The sequence below is a fragment of the Abramis brama genome (genome assembly GCF_963993115.1).
Source record: "Abramis brama genome assembly, chromosome: 19".
Classification (NCBI taxonomy): Eukaryota; Metazoa; Chordata; class Actinopteri; order Cypriniformes; family Leuciscidae; genus Abramis; species Abramis brama.
The window spans coordinates 6,529,725-6,550,903 of NC_139981.1; the positions used below are offsets into that span (position 1 = coordinate 6,529,725).

Below are 21,179 nucleotides of genomic sequence, written 5' to 3' on the forward strand. Positions count from 1 at the left end.
GATGATCCTAGTCGGACAGCTCAACTAGACCAGTGATTCTAGACCAGAGCTTAAGCTAGCGGTAATCTCTGTGTAAAGCATCAGACAATGCAGCAGACAGGTAGTATCAGCTCAGACTTCATTATGCCAGATAGTGTCTTGGGGGGGGACAAGAAAGGCAGCACAGAAATCACAAAAAATTGAATATGTCTCAAAAAAAAAAAAAAAAAAAAAATTAGAAATCGGACCATACATACAACTTTGGGGATAAAAGAGGCTCTGTATGACCAAGCAAACATACCTATAGAAACTTCAGAAAGTATTTCCAATAAATCTTAAAAAAAAAAAAAATCTACTAGTTTATGCAGAAAGACTTGCAAATGTTCTGGTAGGTTTAAACTTAAACCCATCAAACCCATGGTATTATGGATTCACAACAGAGTGGTGCAGGGATGACGTCAAAACCCAGTACTAATTCACCAGTGGTCACCTTGATATAAGTATATAGATAAGAATGTTTGGGATGTGAACGTGTGCAGTTGATGTTGCAGAGCAAAATGTTCAAGTATCGTCAAGTTATGTTTACCACAGACCTTATTTTACTCATAAATTGAAAAACCCCATTTTAGAATCCCATAGGAAAATCTCAAGGGAACCACCAGTGAATTACTCTTTGAGTTTTGACCTCATCCCTGCATCACTCTATAATGACTAGATATAACATAACAGTTTATAACATTTCACATTCGCAAGCCCACATACTCTATCTATAGCCTATAATTTGCAGGCATCAGAAAGACGCTATCTATATGCGGGGTATTGAAATAATTTTTGAACAAGCACTCGCTTTTAAGTTTCGCTCTTTCGATGCGATTTTTGCGATGCGAATTTGTCAATGAGGCTCAGGATCTGTTGTGCACCAAATCCTCCAAATCCTGCCATCGTCCAGTCAGTCATCTCTCCTTACTCTTGTCACGTGTGAAAATCTGAAGTGAAATCTGACTCCTGCTGCGACTCTACAGCTCGTGTTATATGCAGCAGAGCAGACTTTCAGTTTATAATTGTAGCGTTCATTGTCCAACTGAACTAAATGGTTTTTATTTCTATAAAAAAGCAAACCGACGCAGTGGCTAAGTAATCGGTGTACAGCCGAACACCATGTAACACCAACTACTGCAGCAAGCCTAGTAATTATACAGATGTTGTTAGTCAATAGGGGTGGGCGATAGGACCAAAAATCTAAATAAGAACAAAAGGAAAATTACAAAAACAATAGGAAAAATACAATAAAAAAATCGAATTAGTGAGTGTTAGGGCTGCCCCCTAATAGTCGACCAAACATTAGTCGAAGAGCAGAAAAAGGCTTAGTTGACCAAATTTTAATTAGTTGGTTAGTCACAGAAAAATAAATCCACAGGAAGTGGTGAAGTGGACAGATCGTAACATGGCTAGTCCTTGTGGTGATTATGTCGACACAGGAAATACAAACGTTCGCCTATCATTAATGGACCTAATTATGGCTTATCACTTGAGACATGCAAGTAGTAGCCTAACGTTAGCAAGTTAACCTGCATAAATATGTGCTATTATTGGCGCATATCCGAGGGTTCCCGGAGTAATCCCGGTGCAATAATTTTTTTTCCTGCTAAAAGCGGAAAGAACTTAGAATACTCTTATTTTTTGGTCATATGGATAAGAGTTAGATAACATTTGAAACTGTAAAGTGTCTACTTTTATTTGTGTACACTCACAATAACAACAAAATGTTGTGCTTTTGTAAAATAAAGAAAACTAACAGGGTGCGCTTTCTGCCATCTCAGTCTACTAGTTGACTAGACAAGTCTTTAGTCAGGGGCAGCCCTTGTGTGTGTGTGTGTGTGTGTGTGTGTGTGTGTGTGTGTATGTATGTGTGTGTGTGTGTGTGTGTGTGTGTGTATTTGACCCATAGACTGTAAAAAAATATGGACGACGCCCCTTCGCTCTCTTCCATTGGTGAGAAGTGAAGCCGCCAGTGTCCCGATATGGCGCTGACATCTTGGGGCTTGAGTCTAGTGAGCAGGAAGTAAAGCCGTGAAATCAAGGCCCCGCCCTCACTCTCGGTGTGAAATAATTAATTATAGAAATTTAGATATTAAATTTAAAGCTCCAATCTCCTCAGGCCTCCGAAGATCCCGAAAAAAGTCTGTTGGTGCTTCAGTGACTACTTCGCTCAGAGAACCTGTCAATCACAGCTGTCAATCATGACGTCACACCACCGTTTTCATAGCATCAAATAACTAACTAAAAACAAACTTATTTTAAAAACAAAGACTTGAATTTACATCAGCGTGATATAAACTACAGTAAATGACAGAAACCACTTTTGGAAAAAAGATATTTGAAGTGTAATTAAATTGTTTAGTTGGTCTCAAGTCCCGTTGAATAACATGGGGAGGCGGGGTTTATGACCTATACTAGGACCAGTCATCGGGGGGCGATCGAGACGTTTTGGCTTCACTTTTCAGGGCTTGTGCGGCACCAGTGTTGCCAGATGTACGTTAATTATCGTATTTGTACGATAATTTTGACCTCTGTACGATGTACGATCAATAATGGAAAAAATCCTATAATGTACGATAATTTCAGAACTGTGTGACACTTCAAATGATGGTCGTTGTAATAGGGCTTCTCATTGATCTAGCTGTGGATTCTACGTCTACCGGGGGAAGAACGTGTAGAGAGGGAGCGAGGACATTTACAATCTGGCAACACTGTTCGGCACACTTGATTTGAATGTTCACACACAATAAGCAACGAAAGAGAACAGGCAAACATGAGCAGAACTTTACTGAAAAACCTGCTATACAAAAACTTTCTTTTTACAAGTAAAAGACCTCTTAGTATGACTCTAAAACTGTCCAGCTTCAGGTCATGGTATAGGCCAACACATCTTTTTGCTATGAAATCTTTACTGATTTTTATGAAGTAAATACAAGAATAACTTCTACATTCATTGTTAATAATATTTCAAGATGAACACTTGACTGAAGCAACTTAGGTTTACTAAATTATCCATACATAATTTTTTTAAAGAAAAGTTATGTTAAAATGTGAGTATCAAATACTAGGCTTGAGGAACATTTATTTGTACATCTCTCAATCATCATTGTATTGCATTGCATTACATGTTTTGCCCCCCACAATAAAAACACAGAGCTTTGATGATAAGTATTTAAATATTATCTAGTCTGTCAAATGATATTTGCATTTTATGAAAGAAGTCTTCAATATGGTTATAAAAATCTCATTGGTTTTACATTACAAGCTATCAGAATTTAGTCATATTTATATGCAAACAGCACAAAATTGCATATTTTAGCTCAGTTTGGGCCTTTGAATAAAAAAAAGGGTTCCATAATGTGTTTCATATTCTCTTATATCATACCACATGAGCTACAAAATCCTAATGCATCAAATATGATACTCAAAAAAACAGCTTTACAGGGCTTTTACAGGGTTAAAGAGCATTTAAGTTCAATGTCTGTAAACTCAGCTGTATCTACAGTGTAAGTAAGTACATACAGCATCCTCCTCTGAACCTATGCATAATGAAGAGAGGTTATGTAACTCTAAAGTCAAATATCTGAGCATAAACATCAACCCATCTAAAGAAGCACAACTTGAATGCTCTCTTACAAGAGGGCCCGGGTCATTCAGTGATGATGGCCACGTAAGTTCCTAACAACCAGCATCATGATGCCATAGCACATCTTCATGACAGCCATCCGGCACACAGCAATAGATCCATTATCTTGAACAGTATTAGTAATAACAGCATCTTATGATAACAAACAGTCTGTCTCACTGCGCTGTACGATGTACAAAGGTTGACGAGGAGTGGGAATTGATTATAGCAGAATTGATCAGTAGGCCAATAAGCTTAGCGAGCTTGCTAGCAAAACTTGTCAATGGCAAAGTACACCGTGTTAAGCGACCTGCAAATGATCACAATATGAGCATATATCTTCCACATATCTTCTACTTCGAGGTGCGACTATGAATGAGAAAAACAAAAGACTTTTGAATAATCAACAGAGCTGATGATGCATCCAACCAACCTGTCAACAAGCTAGCAATTGGTTTGTCATGCTGACTACAGCTGCTTAACTGCACAAATAAACGTGTGAAATTAGACCTCGTTTTGTTTTATAAGAGCTTGTGTCTCTTTCTGAGTGCACGCGTCTGTCAGAAAACAGAAAAACATGAAAACACTGCTGTCGACTCTGTGGCAGCGAATCCAAAATGGCGTTCAGATTCATTTCCACTCGTTTGGCTAACTAGTTTAGCAGGCGGCCAAAAGCGTACAGACGAGTAATAATGCAGCAATGACTGCGTCGAATAAAGGCTTACATTTTAGACAGTTCCACGTAGAGTTGTCATGCCCTGCTGTTTTTCTGTTAAATCACTAGACAGATATTCTGTCACCGGTAGGTAATCTCCACCACAGGCAAACTTACTGACGTGGAAATGGTGTAGGCGCACACTAACTTGATACTTCATGTCAACTGACAGCTGTTTCAGCCAATGGTCTTCTGACTCTAGGGTCTTACTTCCCGTGTATTTAAATAGATTATGTCGTTATTTCGAAGCAATCACAAATCATTAGCTTACTTTTAAACGGCTAGTTTTACGTGTTTATATATTTCAAAGCCAATAAAATTAATATATTAATATATTCTCGGGTTCGTGTTTAAAATGGGGCGGCTCTTTGGTGAAATCACATCCGAACAGGGTTGGTTGAATTACACTGATGACGAAACAGCAAGACTTAGGCGTTCAGTTCATAAACACGGGACAGAAATGAACAATACACGTCAATACAGAAACTTATGTCAGCGCTGCAAACCAGTTCAGAAGGTATATGAAGGTGTTTGCTAAAAGGAATAGCATACACCTAGTGATTAAAATAATTATAAGGAATGATGCATACAAAAATTAATATCCACATTCAAGAACTTTGCTCAAGCAGGGCAGTAGCTATTGTTTGACTGCAGGTGGGGTATGAAATCTATCCATAATCTATAACGTCGTGTTGTGTATCAAAGAAACATCAGCAGAAATAGGCTATGCAACAAACATAGGCTACATCTTCAGAGTCAAAGAATATCAGCATTTCTATAATGACACAAGGTGCTGAACCATGAAACGGTTATTTCGTTTTTATTTTTTTAATTATGAGGTGTTTGTTTTCTCTTTGAATATAAAGAGACGTGCATTAGGCTACGTACATTAGCGTGATAAAGAAACATTACGAAAATGCAAAGTAACTTGAGATGGCAGCTTATAAGTTAGTCGTGGAGTTGCACACAAAACTGACGACAATTATGGGTCGATTAGTAGGCCTATTAAACCCCCTGAATGTCCTCAAGAGAGAATCATATCTGCACACATCTGCTTTAAACTAGCCTACAACTGACTTAGGCATGGTTTTATTTTATTTTTTTATTTTTTTTCAAGGCAAGGCCTACAGTAGGCTATATTCATTATTGAAATATAGGCTAGATTAATACTGTAGTCTATATGGATAGATCGATAGGTAGGTAACGCTTAAAAAATTCTTAAGGTTCCAAAAGATACCATGAAGAACCTTTCAGAGAACCAAATTTCTTAGTAGGCCCATGTCTTGTAATAATCTGAAGAGGCTTTTCCAATATAAAGAACCTTTTGTCCATTTGAAAGGGATTGTTTTAGGTTCTTTATGGAACCATGAATGGCAGCTAAAACCCTTTATTTTAAGAGTGTTTGAGGAAACGTCCTGTGGAGTTGAGAAAAATATTCTATTTAGACAACAGAACTAACTGAATTAACTAATCTATGAATGTTCATGTTTAAATCTAAGGTTTTGGAGAAACTGTGGAAGGTAGCTCAGGGTGACTGACTGAACCCTTGATTTACTCTGCGTATGTTTAGCGAGCGCATGTGTGAGAGACTGAAAAAGAGCGTGAGAGAGAGAGAGAGAGAGAGAGAGAGAGAGAGAGAGAGAGAGAGAGAGAGAGAGAGAGAGAGAGAGAGAGAGTCAAGGGGTGGGCATTCATTCCTGCCGCGGACCTGTCGCACGAGCTATTTAGCATAAAGTCAGTTCCCCTCTGCATGGGGATCGAGCCTTCACTCTCCTCTACAAACTTATGACAGGCAACACGAGAGAGAGAAAGGGGAAACTGTCTCTTTTCATTTGCCCAAACTAAGGAACTTTCTACATTACGACTGCATCGTTTCAGAAAAGCAGCTAACACGCGTTGTACGCAAGAGTTGTACATTTTTCGAGGATTACCTCCACTAGACCGGGATTCATGTGAGTAGATGCATGACAAAAATCACTGTGGTGCTGATGCTCTCGTGCGATGGAGGAGCTGTGGGGATGTTGTCTCCTTCCAGTCTCTCAAAAACATAGGCTAGCCTACATGTCGTGTCAGACTAAATAGATCGCAGCACATTTTGCTGATTTGGCATGGTGCTCCAAAGCCGTAGAGTTGAAGATCCGTTTTGATCGGCGACTGAGGAGAAACACGGGACGAGCGAGCGTCGTTTATCATCGGGCTGAAGTTGATGTGATGATGTCCGGATGTGCCGAAATGTACAAAGCTCAGTACAACATGTAGGCTAGGCTACTCTTTAACTTTAAAATATGCAATATCGTGTCAGGTCATATTGCTTTGTTAATATTATAGCCTACGGTTATATATTGATTTAGTAGACAATATTTAAAATAATAACCCTAGATGATCGGAAACAATTTTTCATAACTTTCATTATGGGGAAAAAAATCATAAGATTCTATGATATCTGCATTCGGGATAATTTTTATTTAAACCCTGTTTTTTTGTTTGTTTTATTATTCATTATTTTCAGTTAAACGCTGGCTTGTGGAAGGCTTTAGATAATGTTTTTAATTAGTTGTATGTTAAACGAAAAGATATTGATTGTGAGTTAAGTTAGCCGATTTGTGCCTTCAGCTAAATTTAATTGAAGATTTGGCTGCGGTTAGTACAACTTTTGTTTGCCTACATCTTTTGACAATTGTGTTTGACTCGCATTGTAACCTATTACAAAAACTACAATAGTAATAAAACCTCGATATATATTGCTGCATATCATCTAACCAGGATTTTCATATTGTTATATAGGCTATAGCCTATCTATAGCCTAAGTCAAAATATTACAAGTCAAAATATTAATGCAATATATACAAACTGAGGCATGTGCCCCAAAGCCAAGATAGCCTACCCGCGCGCACTGAGCTCAGTTATTTCGTAGCCTATAAAAACGAATAAAAAATATTCAGATAATATTTTAAAACAGCTCGCTTTATAAAATTGGAATAAAGGAACAAAGGCATGCAACAATTTATATAGGCTACATTAGCCTACTAGCTTCAGCCAATGTTTGGGGGCATTTCTGAAAATGTAAAATAGCCTATAAAAATACTAAAGCAAACGCACCTGTTTATCTAAATTTACATGCGGCCAAATAGTCAAACAAGATTGACCGAAACATTTTTACCAGTGTATCAAAAAACAAAAATTTTCGTTTAGCCTATTTATTTAGTCTAAGTTGTATTTTATTTCAGTATAGCCTATTTAAATAGGCCTAGTTCTCTTGTTTATGTCGAATGCTTGTTTTTATTTCAATGATTTTTTATTTTTTTTATTAGAAACGATAAATAGCCTACCCTATAATAGGCTGTCATAGTAAATATACAACAAGCGTTCAAAAGTCAATCATAACCACTAAATATCGTTTAAACAAAATAACTAATACCTTTAAAAAAAACAATCAAAACAGTTCATATGTGTGTGGTTAAACCACACAGGCAGAACAGTGCGTGACGCTTGTGTTTGGTCATGTCTTCTCATGTTGCTTTCAGTGGGGATATAATACACAAACACAAACAAGCCTGTGTAGCTTCAGCTGTATATCACTGTAAAAAAAAAAAAAACTATATAGCCTATATTTTTACATTGCAATTTGAACTTTTTTATGCACAACATTAAACAAATTTTTAAGCCAGTTTAGCCTACTTTAAATTGAAAAGACTTAAACATCCAAGTTTATTATATAAGCCTAGCCTTTATTTTCTTCACATTTTGCTAACAAACAAATATCAAGAATATTTGTGGATGTGATGTTTCATAATTTCATTACCAAAAACATTAGTAGGCTATCTCAGTCGAATAGCGCGTGCGTAGCGCGTAATGTAATAAACATGACCGATCTTATAGTGAGTGAGATGAGCATCTCCTACAAGGATATTCGAAGCTGTGCGTGCAGGAAAATCCGCGCTTTGACATACACAGCCAAATGCAAATGGGTGTTAGGAGGGGAGAAATTAACATCTACAAACATTGGGTAGAAATTCCATCTGCCGCCGGCTCGAGTGGGCCCTTAATAAGTTCTCAGACAGCAAAGTGACACACATCTTAATCAACTCTTAATCCAAGGAATTAATTCTAAACGCGTTTATGAATAATTCCTGAGATAATGCAGCAGCCCGTGGAAATGTATGCTGTCTGCCTCTGTCGAACCAACAGATGGACCCAGCAATCTTCTGAAAAACGAGAGGATTTACCTCTATTATCTCTTCTCTTATTAGATATATATATTTTAATGAGATCGATGTCGTGTATATATAAATAAACTGCCTCCTCACTGACAAGAATTCCCAGAGCCATGTCAGTACCAATATCTCAAAGGCAGCATAAATTTCCCAACAAATGTGTGTGTGCCACCGAAGAGATACATAAAGTTTGAGCCAAACTTTATTTCACAGAAGATCTAGCCTACAAAATTATTAGTATTAGTGCATTTTAGCCTTTTAACAATTTGAAAATAAAACAAAACTTTTGAAGGTTAATTTGAACAATTGATTAGGCTATGATAGACAAGGTCAGAAAAGCCAGGTCACTTTCCCATTTGGTCTCTCCATTTTTTTTACATTTAAGAAATCTAACAGCCTCGTTGGCCCACAATCCTTAGAGGACCCTTGATAGAGTTTGAAATGTAATAATGTCACAAGTCCTGGCTGGGGTGGGGGGTTTCATTGACACCTTTCTCTGGATGAAATAACCAGCGTATGTCACCTATAGCATTGGGAACAAAGCTATAGCAAAAGTAACAGCATCTGAGCAGCCTGCCTGACAGATAACCATTTATCATGTTAAAGTATATTTCTGATTGTAATTCTGCTTCCTCGTGATAGCCTCCCCACAAACCAGCTGCATTTACAAGGCAAGTTACCTCAATTGCTTATTAGATTAAAGATAAAAGTGACTGTAGAGAGGATATTGTATCTTAAAAATTTACCTTTTGTTTGATAAATAAAGTGGAGTAATAAAGTAAAAGTGTAGTGCTAGAACATATAGCAATATATAACATATATTCAATTTGAATATTTAATAATGAATGAATGCTAATTGGTTCATTTAATTTATAGGCCAAATTACACCACAGACAGCACAAGACAAAAATATGTCAAATCAAATGGCATGCTGTCCTGTGCACACTACAACAAATCATTATGTTTTAACAGGACACCCTGCTTTGTTATCCAAATGTTTTTTTTTTTCTTTAAGGATTCATTGTATTGAGTATCTATAGCCTATAGGCCTAAGCTTGTTGTTATCTGGTAACAAAACCTAATTAGGGACTCTGAAAAAGGCATCTGTAAGTAAACAATGTTTTGGTAGAAAAAGTTCATAATCAGTGATACTAAAATGTTGGTCTGTTATTTATCACCACTGATAATCTCCCCAGAGCAGGGTCTGTCACCTCATGAATACTGATCACTTCCTGAATTTTCACTATTCTTCTAATGGATGGAGGATTCCAAGCCAGCCTTTATTGATTACATGAAGACAGAAAGAAAGAAAGAAAGAAAGAAAGAAAGAAAGAAAGAAAGAAAGAAAGATGAATTATGACCCTCCATTTATCATAATCATGAATATATTTAGCAAAAAGTGTATATATAACATTCCACTAACTGATTAAATTAGACTAATCTGGCTGGACCGTAATGAGACTCTATTGTTAATTACTCAATAAGTTCGAATGATGGAAAAGTCGGCCATCACCACCAATTCACGTTATATAACATTGCAACGCAAGAAATGCCTGATTTGCAAACTTGTCCGTATACGGAGCTGTCGGGTCTATATGGTGCTGAACTAAGGTCAAAACTTTCCCTAAACCCCTCAGCAAGTTTATGGACATGGGACTGAAAAGTTATTAAGCATATTTCTTATTTTCAAAAACATCACTTAAACCATGGTACACACATTAGGACAATGTCACTGAAGGAAGAATGTGGCGATAGTAAGCAAGGGCGCTCATTTAGCTTGTTCTTCTTTTGATAATAATAAATAAAATAAAAAACTTTATTGAAACTTATCGCAGAGTCAGAATAATATATGTGAAATCAATAAACCTCTAATTTTAAAGAGTATATTATCTTTTTATAGCAATTAGTTTTGTTAATCAAAGTAGGCCCACATTATGCATTGTGATCTCATGTAAATGCAGTCTTATCATGTGGCATGCGCAGATATCGTTCTAAATTCGTTGTTTAACCATACTTATATTTTCTCGTATATAGTAGATTCTAATTGAATGCAAGTATATTTATTGCCCTGTGAAAGCAAGGAGAAAGATCTGCTGAAGTTGCACAAGTCAAGTGTAGTTGTCCGATGCGTTCGTTTATTTACGAATGTTTTGATAACGATGATTTTGGAAACGTAGAAATTTACGTTTTACGCGCTCTTTGGAAACATGTGACTCACTGGCTAAAAAAAATATTAAATATATTTGCGTAATCTTTAACTGGTAAAATGTTTAACTGGTAAAATGTTTTCCATGAGATAGGCTGTTTGATTGATGTTGGAAAATGAGAAACCATAGGTTTAAGTATGTGTTTTGTGTGAGTTCATCATTACATTGAATATTAATTTAAAACGGCAACAGAAAATAATTTAATCAAGAGAATAGGCTATTTTGGAGTTCTAAGATGTGAAGAAAAATGAGAATTTACAATTATTATTTTATTTTTATATTTCATTTACGAGGTTATAGCCTATCAGTCAAACCTTCACACCTCTAACAGTCCTTTGAATCCTTCAAGAGAGGTGAAACCCAGCATGAAATAAAAAGAGAGAAAATCACATGTTGTGTAGCCTGTTGGCGTTCAGTTCCGTAAACTCTCCTCGGCGCGCGAGTTTCGGTGCCGTTGGCTTCATCCAGTCACATAACAGATTCCAAAGAGAGTGATTATGTTTCTATATCTCTGGGGTGTTGCTGCTGTTACATAAATAAACGAGATGTTATTTTAGGCTCTATTACGAGGCTGCTATTTAAAGCTTTTGGTTCACGTAATTTTGAACTTTGATTGATCGGTGTCTAGTCCAAAACGTTTTCAGACGTAAAGAGTAGGCTATGTAAACGGATGAACCATTGTGTTGGATTTGCAACACAAAGCAAATGCGCTGGCTTTTATTACTACATCTCATTTGATATGATGAAACATGCAAATAATGCTTATTGCACATTCGGTCTCATAGCTGTTCTGTTTTATTCTAGCAGGGGGTTTATTTATTTAGGTTTATGTCTTATTTTGGAGGGTTAGATTTTATTGGGCATTTTTTTCATCTGTTTCGCTTGTAGGCTACTTTTTGCGCAGGAAAATATTATCAAAAGCAATTAACAATAAAAAAATTGACAAAATCATTGTTTAGTTTATAGACCTAATTTAACTTAATTAAAATACTATAACGTTTGTTTAAAATGTATACGGACAGTCTGAGTGTAAAAATATTTTTCGTCATTATGTCGTACAGCGTTGAAAAATATCTTTGTTTCCATCCTTTTAACCCAACATTGCAATAATTTCTATTCTGTTAAATGGGTTCTTACTAAAATGTTTTCATCATAAATAATATCCCAGGTTGTTGAAACATTGCAATGAACTTATCGCTGCAGGTTGTGACTTTGCCACCAACTTTTAATGCAGCAATTAAACTTTTTGAATTGCTACATTATTAAAATTATGAATTGTATCACGTTCATTGTGTATCATTTTGTGGTAACACTTTATTTTAATGTGCCCTTGTTTCACGTTACATGTATTAGTAATAGGCATAATTACATGCAACTAACCCTAAACCAAACCCTAATCCTAACCCTACAGTAAGTAGCCTACATGTTGTTAATTATCACTCAATTCTTAAATTTATAATTACACTGTAACGGTGTAACCTACTGATCAGTCGTGAAAATAGCCTACGGTCTGTTTAAGGAAATCAAATGATAACAAGCACATTACAAATGTAAGAATAAAAGGGGATTTGTGTCTTTTATTTCATAATCACAAATCAGAATGAGCTGCGTCCCATGCAGTGAATCTGAGCAAACAATGCAGTATCATATGTATTAGCTTGAGCTTGTGTCCATGGGGTATCAGCACTCATGTAAATATGATCCTGTGCTGTTCACAGAGCCTGGCAGTCGAGGTGATGGATTTTAACCTTCTAGCGGACAGTGAGGCCCGTAGCCCGGCACTGTCTCTGTCTGACTCCGGGACTCCTCAGCACGAGCCGGGATGCAAAGGCCAGGACAACAGTGGTCAGTACATGTTTAATCATCAATACACAAAAATCCATTTTTACCACGCTTACTTCATTTTAAAGTCAAATCTGTTTATATAATAGTATATATAATAGGCTATGTACAGAATTTGCTATCTTGTTTTCTATTAATCGGAACGCAAACCCTCATATTTCAGTTTTCTGGTAGACAGTCCAAATTCAGTGCATGATTTAATGCTTACCTATGAACACGTTCTGTTGGGTAGGCCTATTTATGACACACTGTGTTCAGGTTGAATTGGGCTAGTAATAACACCTCCGCATCTTTTGGTTGTAGTTTTGAATAATCTTGGGTCATTTGAATCCACCTTTTACAGACAGTCTTTCTATGTGCACCGTGTAGCTATAGCTACTGATGACAGTCGCCATTTGAAGGAGATGAACATCCCGGCTAGCCAGTCACGTGCTGAAGGAACGGAGCATAAATTATTCATTCCTGTGCCTCAAATTTGATATCCAAATGACAGTCAGTAGGCCAATGCGAATAAACCTAAACACCTGCGAAAAGAGCAAAAGGTCTGAAGACGATATGCACATCATTGCACGACAGAAGATTATGTAGGTCTAATCCTAAACAAACTAAGAAAAGGCGTCTATGTATTGTTGCTTAAATTAGCTACAGTTATTAGGCTTATCAAGCCTGACGCGTTACAGTTTTACAGTGTCAGCGCGCAGGCAGTTGCAAAAATTAGGTTAGCCTAAATGTAACCTAAAAATGCATTAACATTATGAGGAAAGCGATTTTATTGTTTAGTTTTTTTTTTTTTTTTTTTTTTTTTTTTTTTTAACAATGTTGAATAGCCATATCCACAGGGGAGGTGTAGCCATTACACTGAAAACTGCCAAACGTGTGTCTGTATTCGCACAGCATTTTAAGTTTTATTTCAATTTCCATCAGCAGATAATAGGCCGGAAAAATCGCCCCAGGTTGCTTGGTTATGGAAAGTTAATATTTTTTTGAAATTCAAATCTCATAAAACGGATAGCCAACGTTCCATAATAAAGCCTAAATAACGAAGAAGAATTTTTTTTACCGCTAATGGGAAAATATATTTTTCCACTTAGGATCAATTCAACAAAAAAAATAAAAACACACACATTATATTAAGCTGTTAAATTATTTATAGACCATGTTGCGGTTTTATTTAGGCCTATTTTTACTCTTTCAGAAGCATTAACCTATCGCATTTCTGAAAAGTGCATGCTTTGTAATAAAAAAAAAGATGTTAAATCTTCATTAGGCTATCATTACACTGTATTTAATTGAATAGTATGAAAATGTATTATTTGCATTATTAGCCTATTATTATTATCACCATTAGCTATTGTTTTTAAGGAAACTGTGTTCATTTAAAAACATGGCTACAAACATGAAATTAAAGTCACTCTGAACAACATTGGGGATTAAAAAAAATAATACTAAATAAGATATGAATTTTACTATATTTAATTTAATGAAGTTTTGGGGGGGTTGGCTACTACATATGTTCACAATCACACACACAAAAAAATGAACGAATGGTAAACGTTTAATTTCAGTCAACAGCTTCTGACGGCACTCATAAATCCATATCTCGTTGATGGACAAAAATATTTCCGCGATATTATATTCAGACTAAACACCAACCTAATTACAACTGACGATAAATCTATGCATTTAAAGCGTTGACAGTAATACATCAAAGCGACTGATGAAAATGAGCGGTATCGGGATCCTCTCTTTAGCTTACACACGGCCTACCACTGAAACGACACAATGCAAACCCAAATTTCGTTGATTACAATACATTCATTTAATCGAACACTTATTCAATTAATCTTAAATAAAATTATTATAATGTTGTTACTCTCAAGTTTTATTTTGGTGGGACTTGTGTTTAAGGTGCATGCTGTTGTAGAGTTAAAGGGTATCTGTGCACTGACAGATGGCAGCATGATGTCTTATTGGTTTTCCTAGAGGCCCTGGAAAGCTTGCTGATTAGTTAGAACTGCTCCTAGAGAGTTAAGCTCTTGCCAAACAGCCCCAAACCTGCCCTGTCACTAATAGCTGATCCCAGGATTATGTGTCCGGCTAATTTAGCCCTTTCTGTGGGGTCTTCAATTTGCAATTTGCAGAACTCTACACCACAGAGGGAGGATTTTCATCACACATACAAAAACACTTTGGGCCCTGCAGTTTATCTTGATCTTGCTTTCAAGGCAAACAGAAACTAAGGACCTTTGTGTTTAGCACTGTAAACCCGAATAAGTTGGTAATCAGTTGCATCAAAATTTTTAAGATTAAGTAAGCATGATAATTGTGGGATTTAACCGTATATGTATCGGTTTAATTAATGCTTTTGCCTCTGACCCATACAGATACAGAGAAGTCCCATCAGAACCACACAGATGAGTCGAACCCAGAGGACGGCTCTCTAAAGAAAAAACAGCGCCGGCAAAGGACACACTTTACCAGCCAGCAGCTCCAGGAACTCGAAGCCACCTTTCAGAGAAACCGTTATCCTGACATGAGCACACGAGAGGAGATCGCTGTGTGGACCAACCTCACAGAAGCAAGAGTACGGGTACGTGTCCCTGACAAACTAAACCACTGTGGATAGGTAGGGCTCTGTGCAGTGGCGGATTAAGACTCTTTGGTGGCCCTGGGCACTGACACCAAGAGTGATTGTGACGTCAAAACCAACTTTCATTTCCAACCAAAATCCAAAAAGTCTGTCCGACGTCGGATGTTGATGTCAGTCTGAAGTTGGATGTTGACGTCAACCCAACTTTCGTCACTGAAACCTAGAGTGCCCCCCCCCCCACTGACAACAGAAGGTTACATCAATGTTAGCTCAAGTAGAAAAAATTCTTACAAACTCGTATAAAAAACGGATAAAATAATGAAAATAAACTTTGAACAAAACATTTAGGGAATTTAGAACGTTCTGATGAAAGGGTATATATAGGCCTAGGCTAATACGTTTGAGAATGAATCGCTTTTTTTAAAAGAGAAAACAATATTTGTGTGGTGCCCCCCTGGACCTGGTTCACTTGCCCAGTTGCTCCTATGGTTAATCCGTATATGGCTCTATGGGGTTCAAAAACAATTGTCGATGTAATAATCAAAATGACTGTGAGTGGACACACGCTGACTGACAAAGATAAGAAGTTACACTCTTAGAAGAAAAGGTTATATGGTTCTGTCAGGTGCTTCATATATAGAATCTCTTAGAGGTTTCCATCATGGGATCATAGTTATACAAATTTTAATTAATTTAGTTTTTAATCAATTTTTCATTTTAAATTCTACTTACATTAAACAGCTCGTAAACATACTTTATCAGTAGAAAAATTTAAATAACTCACATTACATTAGTATAATGCAATCATTTAACACTCTGGTGTTCATTCAACCCCCTAAGTTGAAAGTTTTTATTGTTAATAAAGTTTATTGTTGTTTATTGAAAAATGCACAAAATACTATTTTTAATTTTTATATGAAATGTATATTTTCCAAAAAAGGTTTTACTCTAAAACTGTGAGAAAATCACAGCCATAAATCCAAACAACTTGTGTTCCAAATTTTAGGTTAATAACTAAAATGAGCTTTCAGTAAGATTTTGTTTGGGCGCAGTACTCACTAGATGAAATTAGTTTCCCATTCATTTCCAAATGTGTCATTTGAGGTGTAAAAGTGCCATGATTTTTTTTAAGTGCCAAAACGTTATATGTTGTACCATTCAGATGAAGTAAAAAAAAAAAAAAAAAAAAAAAAGTAAAACTTTTTGGTCAAAAAAGACATTTCTCCTTATATAAAACCTTTTTGGCATAAATGGCTCTTTAAAAGTGAGGAAAAACTTTGAGAATTCAGTATTCTGAATTCACTATTGTGAATTCTAAGAGTTCACTATTCTGTCACTATGGTGCATTTGGATACTGTGTGTAATGAATGGGCTTCCTTTTGAACCATGGGACATAAATTATAGTTATGGCCTGGGTTATTCCAGTATTTTCAGGAACACTTAAACACAAGACATCGGCTTTGGTATTGGCTGTGGCATTTTTCCTGTAACCAGAAAACTGCTATGTTGAGATCGGCGATGTAACATGAACAATAGTTTGTTTAGAAGAATCTAGAAAAGGTTTGTGACCTTCTGTCCCAACAAAAAGCAGAAGTTTGATCGGTGAAGCACACAAAGAGAGCAGGTGGGCTTCCATTCTGATGGATGACAATACAATCGCTACCATCTAATGGATCAAATTCACGTTGGCCAGAGGAAAGGTCACATAGCATACAGTCTTGGTTGTTATTTTGAAAGAACAACAGAGGTAGAGATACTTCTTTCCTAATGTCTATCAGTGGCCTCCTGAACTGTGCATGTATGTCAGTAATCCCAGCTGGAACCTTGTCACATATTCCGCATGCTTCTGCTGTCATTTTGATTTACGCAATTGATAGAGTATGTGCTCCTAATAAACACACAAACCCTAAATCATGGCCCTGACCTAATGCCAGCTTGACCCAGGATACTTTAAAAATGGACCACCATGACTGTGAAGGTTTCTTCTCCATTTGATGCTGCCACTGCTGGTTTTGAAATTGAAATGGAATTGAAATACATTTTATTATCCGCAAGGGGAAATTTGTCTTGGACTCAATGTGCATTTACATTGGCAATACAGTACATTGGATCCATAAACAATAAATGCAACTATACACAATAACAATGCAAAATAACCTCTTACATATATATGATCCAGTTTGAAAATGTTTTATTAAATATTTTGTATTTTAGGGGATTTTATGGTACTAAAATATATTTATGCAGTAGTTTGCAGTATATTTAGTTGCAGAAACTTTTTTCGAGCATAGACCTGAAAATGAAATTTCCAACTTAAACTGATAAATCATAAATCTTGAATGCTTTGGAGCACAGATGTAAACTTAAAAAATATTTTACATCTTTATATGAAATGTATGTTCTCCAAAATATGTTTTACTATAAATATTTGTTTCCCATTTATTGAGTCAAAGTGTGACTATTTTTCTCATGACCATTTAACCTTTTCGAATCATGTCCATGATTTTTTTGTTCACATAGCATGTGCCAAAACCTTTCCCAAGTTTCGTACCATTATATGCATGAAATGTAATGCCAAACATATTGAGAAGGAACACTCCGATCATTGAACTACATTTGACATTCAGTTATTTTGGAAGCCCTTAAACACCATTGCCAAAGTGTCAGTGGAACATTCACAGAGAAGGGTATTCCCTCTCTCCCAATATAAACTGGTATCATTTACAGAATGCTGGATAAAATATGTAATTAAATATTCCGAGAAAACACAACAACACAAGCACAAATCTGGCAATGTACAATCACTGTGAGATTATTTTTGAAATATGTGGAGACAATCCTTCTCAGAAGTGATAAAGTATTAACTTGAGTCATAATACCCATGATTGCTTGTATTTATCATATTTCTTTAAGTTACTAACTTCAAAAATATGTTATGAGGAAGGCGAAGTAATTTGTCTCTGCTTTTTATGGATGTTACTTTTAAAATAAATGATTTACATATTGTATATAAAGGAGGTTATTTACATTAATAAAATCTGATATTTAAAAGGAGCTCTTGTTTTCTTATTTTCCTTTACTAATTACAGTCGGTGAACACTTTCACGGGAAAAGATCGACAAGAAAACAGCTTTATAATTTCTCAGAGAGCTAAATGAAATATATTCATTTAAATTTTTCACATTAAAACTTTAATCCATCCAATATCCCCTAAAAATAGGATATAAAATTGACTAAATGTGAGGGAAGCTCTTTAATGACATTTCTCACTGGGGAAACTCATAATAAGAGAATAAATTAGTTTAATAAATGAAGCACTTAAATTCTGCCTGGCGGAACTTTTTTATTGTTTAAATCTCACGAGAAGGAGTGTTTAAAAAAAATCTGAATATTAAAGTTCTGTTGAGCTCTTTCCTACATATTTTGTGAGAGTGATAAAGAATATGGCATTCAAAGTTACATTTTTGGGTTACACTTTATTTTAAGGTGTCCATGTTACAGTGTAGTGTACATACTGTATACTGTACATTTAAGCACTGAGTAATAATAATTAACTACATGTACTTACTATAGGGTTAGGGTAGGATTAGGTTTTGTCATAGGGTTAGTTGCATGTAATTATGCATAATTTAGTTATTACCACAGTAGCCACATGTAACATGTGTAACACTTTATTTTACAGTGTTTGTTACATATGTTTGTTACATATGTTACATGTACTTACCATAGTATTAACAGTAAATGATGCATAATTACATGCAACTAACCCTCAACCAAATCCTAATCCTACTCTAACCCTATAGTAATGTGGTTGCTTAATATTATTCAGTACTTTAATATATAATTACACTGTAACAATGACACCTTAAAATGAAGTGTAACCCTGAATTACACTGACAAATGATGTTCCGACTGTGGACAGTGCTAACTCTTCCTCGTTGTCTCTTAAACAGGTGTGGTTTAAAAACCGCCGCGCCAAATGGAGAAAGCGAGAGAGGAACCAGCAAGCCGAGCTGTGTAAGAATGGCTTCGGTGCCCAGTTCAACGGACTCATGCAGCCGTACGAAGACATGTACTCGGGCTACTCGTATAACAACTGGGCGACTAAGAGCCTGGCCAGCAGCCCCTTATCAGCCAAAAGCTTTCCTTTCTTTAACTCCATGAATGTAAGCCCGCTGTCCTCCCAGCCAATGTTCTCCCCGCCCAGCTCCATCCCTTCCATGAACATGGCCTCCTCAATGGTGCCCTCGGCGGTGGCAGGGGTGCCGGGCTCAGGCCTCAATAACCTGGGAAACCTGAACAACCTGAACAGCCCCACCCTCAATTCTGCGGCGGTGTCAGCCGCCGCCTGCCCCTATGCCACCACGGCCAGCCCGTACATGTACAGAGACACCTGTAACTCCAGTCTGGCCAGCCTCCGGCTCAAGGCCAAACAGCACGCCAACTTCGCTTACCCGACCGTGCAGAACCCTGTGTCCAACTTAAGCCCCTGCCAATATGCTGTGGACCGGCCAGTATGAAGTCCCGGCGTCAAGCGCTCGAAAAAAACCCCGACCCGAACTTCAAGCCCTTGTCTAGCCAACCCCACATCTGACTCCAAGGCATTATCACCCCGCAATGAACTTGTTATGGTTGCTGAAAGGACAGAATAGGAATAAGCTTCAAGAGGAAAAGAGCCTCACAATGGACCAGGCCTCAAAGAACTCGTGCGAAAACATGTCGAGACTTTGTCGCTGAACCGACCAACTGTTTTAAAAGCTTTTGTCCGCTGCATGATTAGAGACAAAAGAGGACCTAAACACTTCCACTGCACTCACGGGAAGACCTTGCAAAAGCGAACAGAATACCTGCTCTCACCATTGGTACAGGCGAGGCGGTGTACATAACGGACTCTGTATTGTATGTGACAAACATATCTTGGAAATGTAGTATTTTAATGATGAGAGGAGCATGTTCCTCACGAGCGGATGTACCTCCTCGCGGAATTTTAATCTTTGTTGTGAATTCCATTCGCCTAAGGTCAGAGGTCAAAGGTTGTTGTAAGATGACAAGACGAAACCTAGCAGTGAGTAGTTTCAGATGAAAAGAAAAAGAGGTACAGAAGAAAAAACTCTGAAAATTAGGACTTTTTTTTTAAAGAATTAACTAAAAAGCCATTGAGTAAATAGATTTGTGTGGTGTTCTAAAAAAAAATGGAGTCTATGACTGTAATATAATGTATGTAAGAGTGCAGTTGTTATAAAACAAGCTTTTTCTGGTGTAGCCTGCTTTGTCTCATTAAAAATAAAATAAATGATTATTTGTTTTTATGAATAACCCATGCTTTGAAAGAAAATACCACTCGCTATCTGAATGATTCGCTCGTGACATTGGCCTGGGGGGAAAACACAAAGTCCTCGACGTGACACCATAGCAACGCAACCTCAGATCCATGGCAACATTATACAACAGGAGTGACAGCGCGGGAGAGCGGGAGACAGAGATATAGATGTTCTTATTGGCCTGTCACTGATCTGTTTGACCTACAGTCTTGGAGGGGCTTCCATCAAGCACCACTATCCCGTAACGGGGGAATTCTTGGTGCAGTGCCTTGTATTTCTGAGGGAATACTGCCAAGATTACGTAAGTGTATGAGAGGAATCCCTCCAGAGAGTCGCAATGGGGTGTATTGCTCGGGTTTACAGCTCTGTCAATATATTTACAATAATGAATAAATATTCTCCTTTATAAAGGGAAATGCATGTGCTGCAAAAATAGACATGCATCATATGAAATACAGGACAAAAACTTTTCTTTGACAAAATTACATTACATTAGATAGCGCACACACACACACATATGTTGGGTTTCCATGTTTTATGTGGACTTTCCATAGACATAATTATTTTTATACTGTACATACTCTAAACCCTACCCCTAAACCTACCCACCACAGAAAACTCTGTTTTACATTTTTTAAAAACATCAT

General features: G+C 36.8%; 2 protein-coding genes across 2 annotated transcripts in view; one reads left to right on the forward strand and one right to left on the reverse strand.

The window, feature by feature from the left end:
• The window catches only part of gbf1 (golgi brefeldin A resistant guanine nucleotide exchange factor 1), a 78,357-nt gene extending 73,865 nt beyond the window's left edge, over nucleotides 1-4,492 (reverse strand). Inside the window, exon 1 of the mRNA XM_084093539.1 lies at nucleotides 4,324-4,492. The gene's annotated coding sequence lies outside the window, so the exon portion shown is untranslated. The remainder of the gene's footprint in view (nucleotides 1-4,323) is intronic.
• A 1,603-nt stretch (nucleotides 4,493-6,095) lies between these two features.
• On the forward strand, nucleotides 6,096-20,516 carry pitx3 (paired-like homeodomain 3). The gene is made up of 4 exons (XM_084094009.1): nucleotides 6,096-6,310; nucleotides 12,498-12,624; nucleotides 15,006-15,211; nucleotides 19,165-20,516. The coding sequence occupies exons 2-4, from the start codon at nucleotides 12,516-12,518 to the stop codon at nucleotides 19,729-19,731; spliced, it is 882 nt and encodes a 293-aa protein (XP_083950135.1). The 5' UTR covers nucleotides 6,096-6,310; nucleotides 12,498-12,515; the 3' UTR covers nucleotides 19,732-20,516.
• The last annotated feature ends 663 nt before the right edge of the window (nucleotides 20,517-21,179 follow it).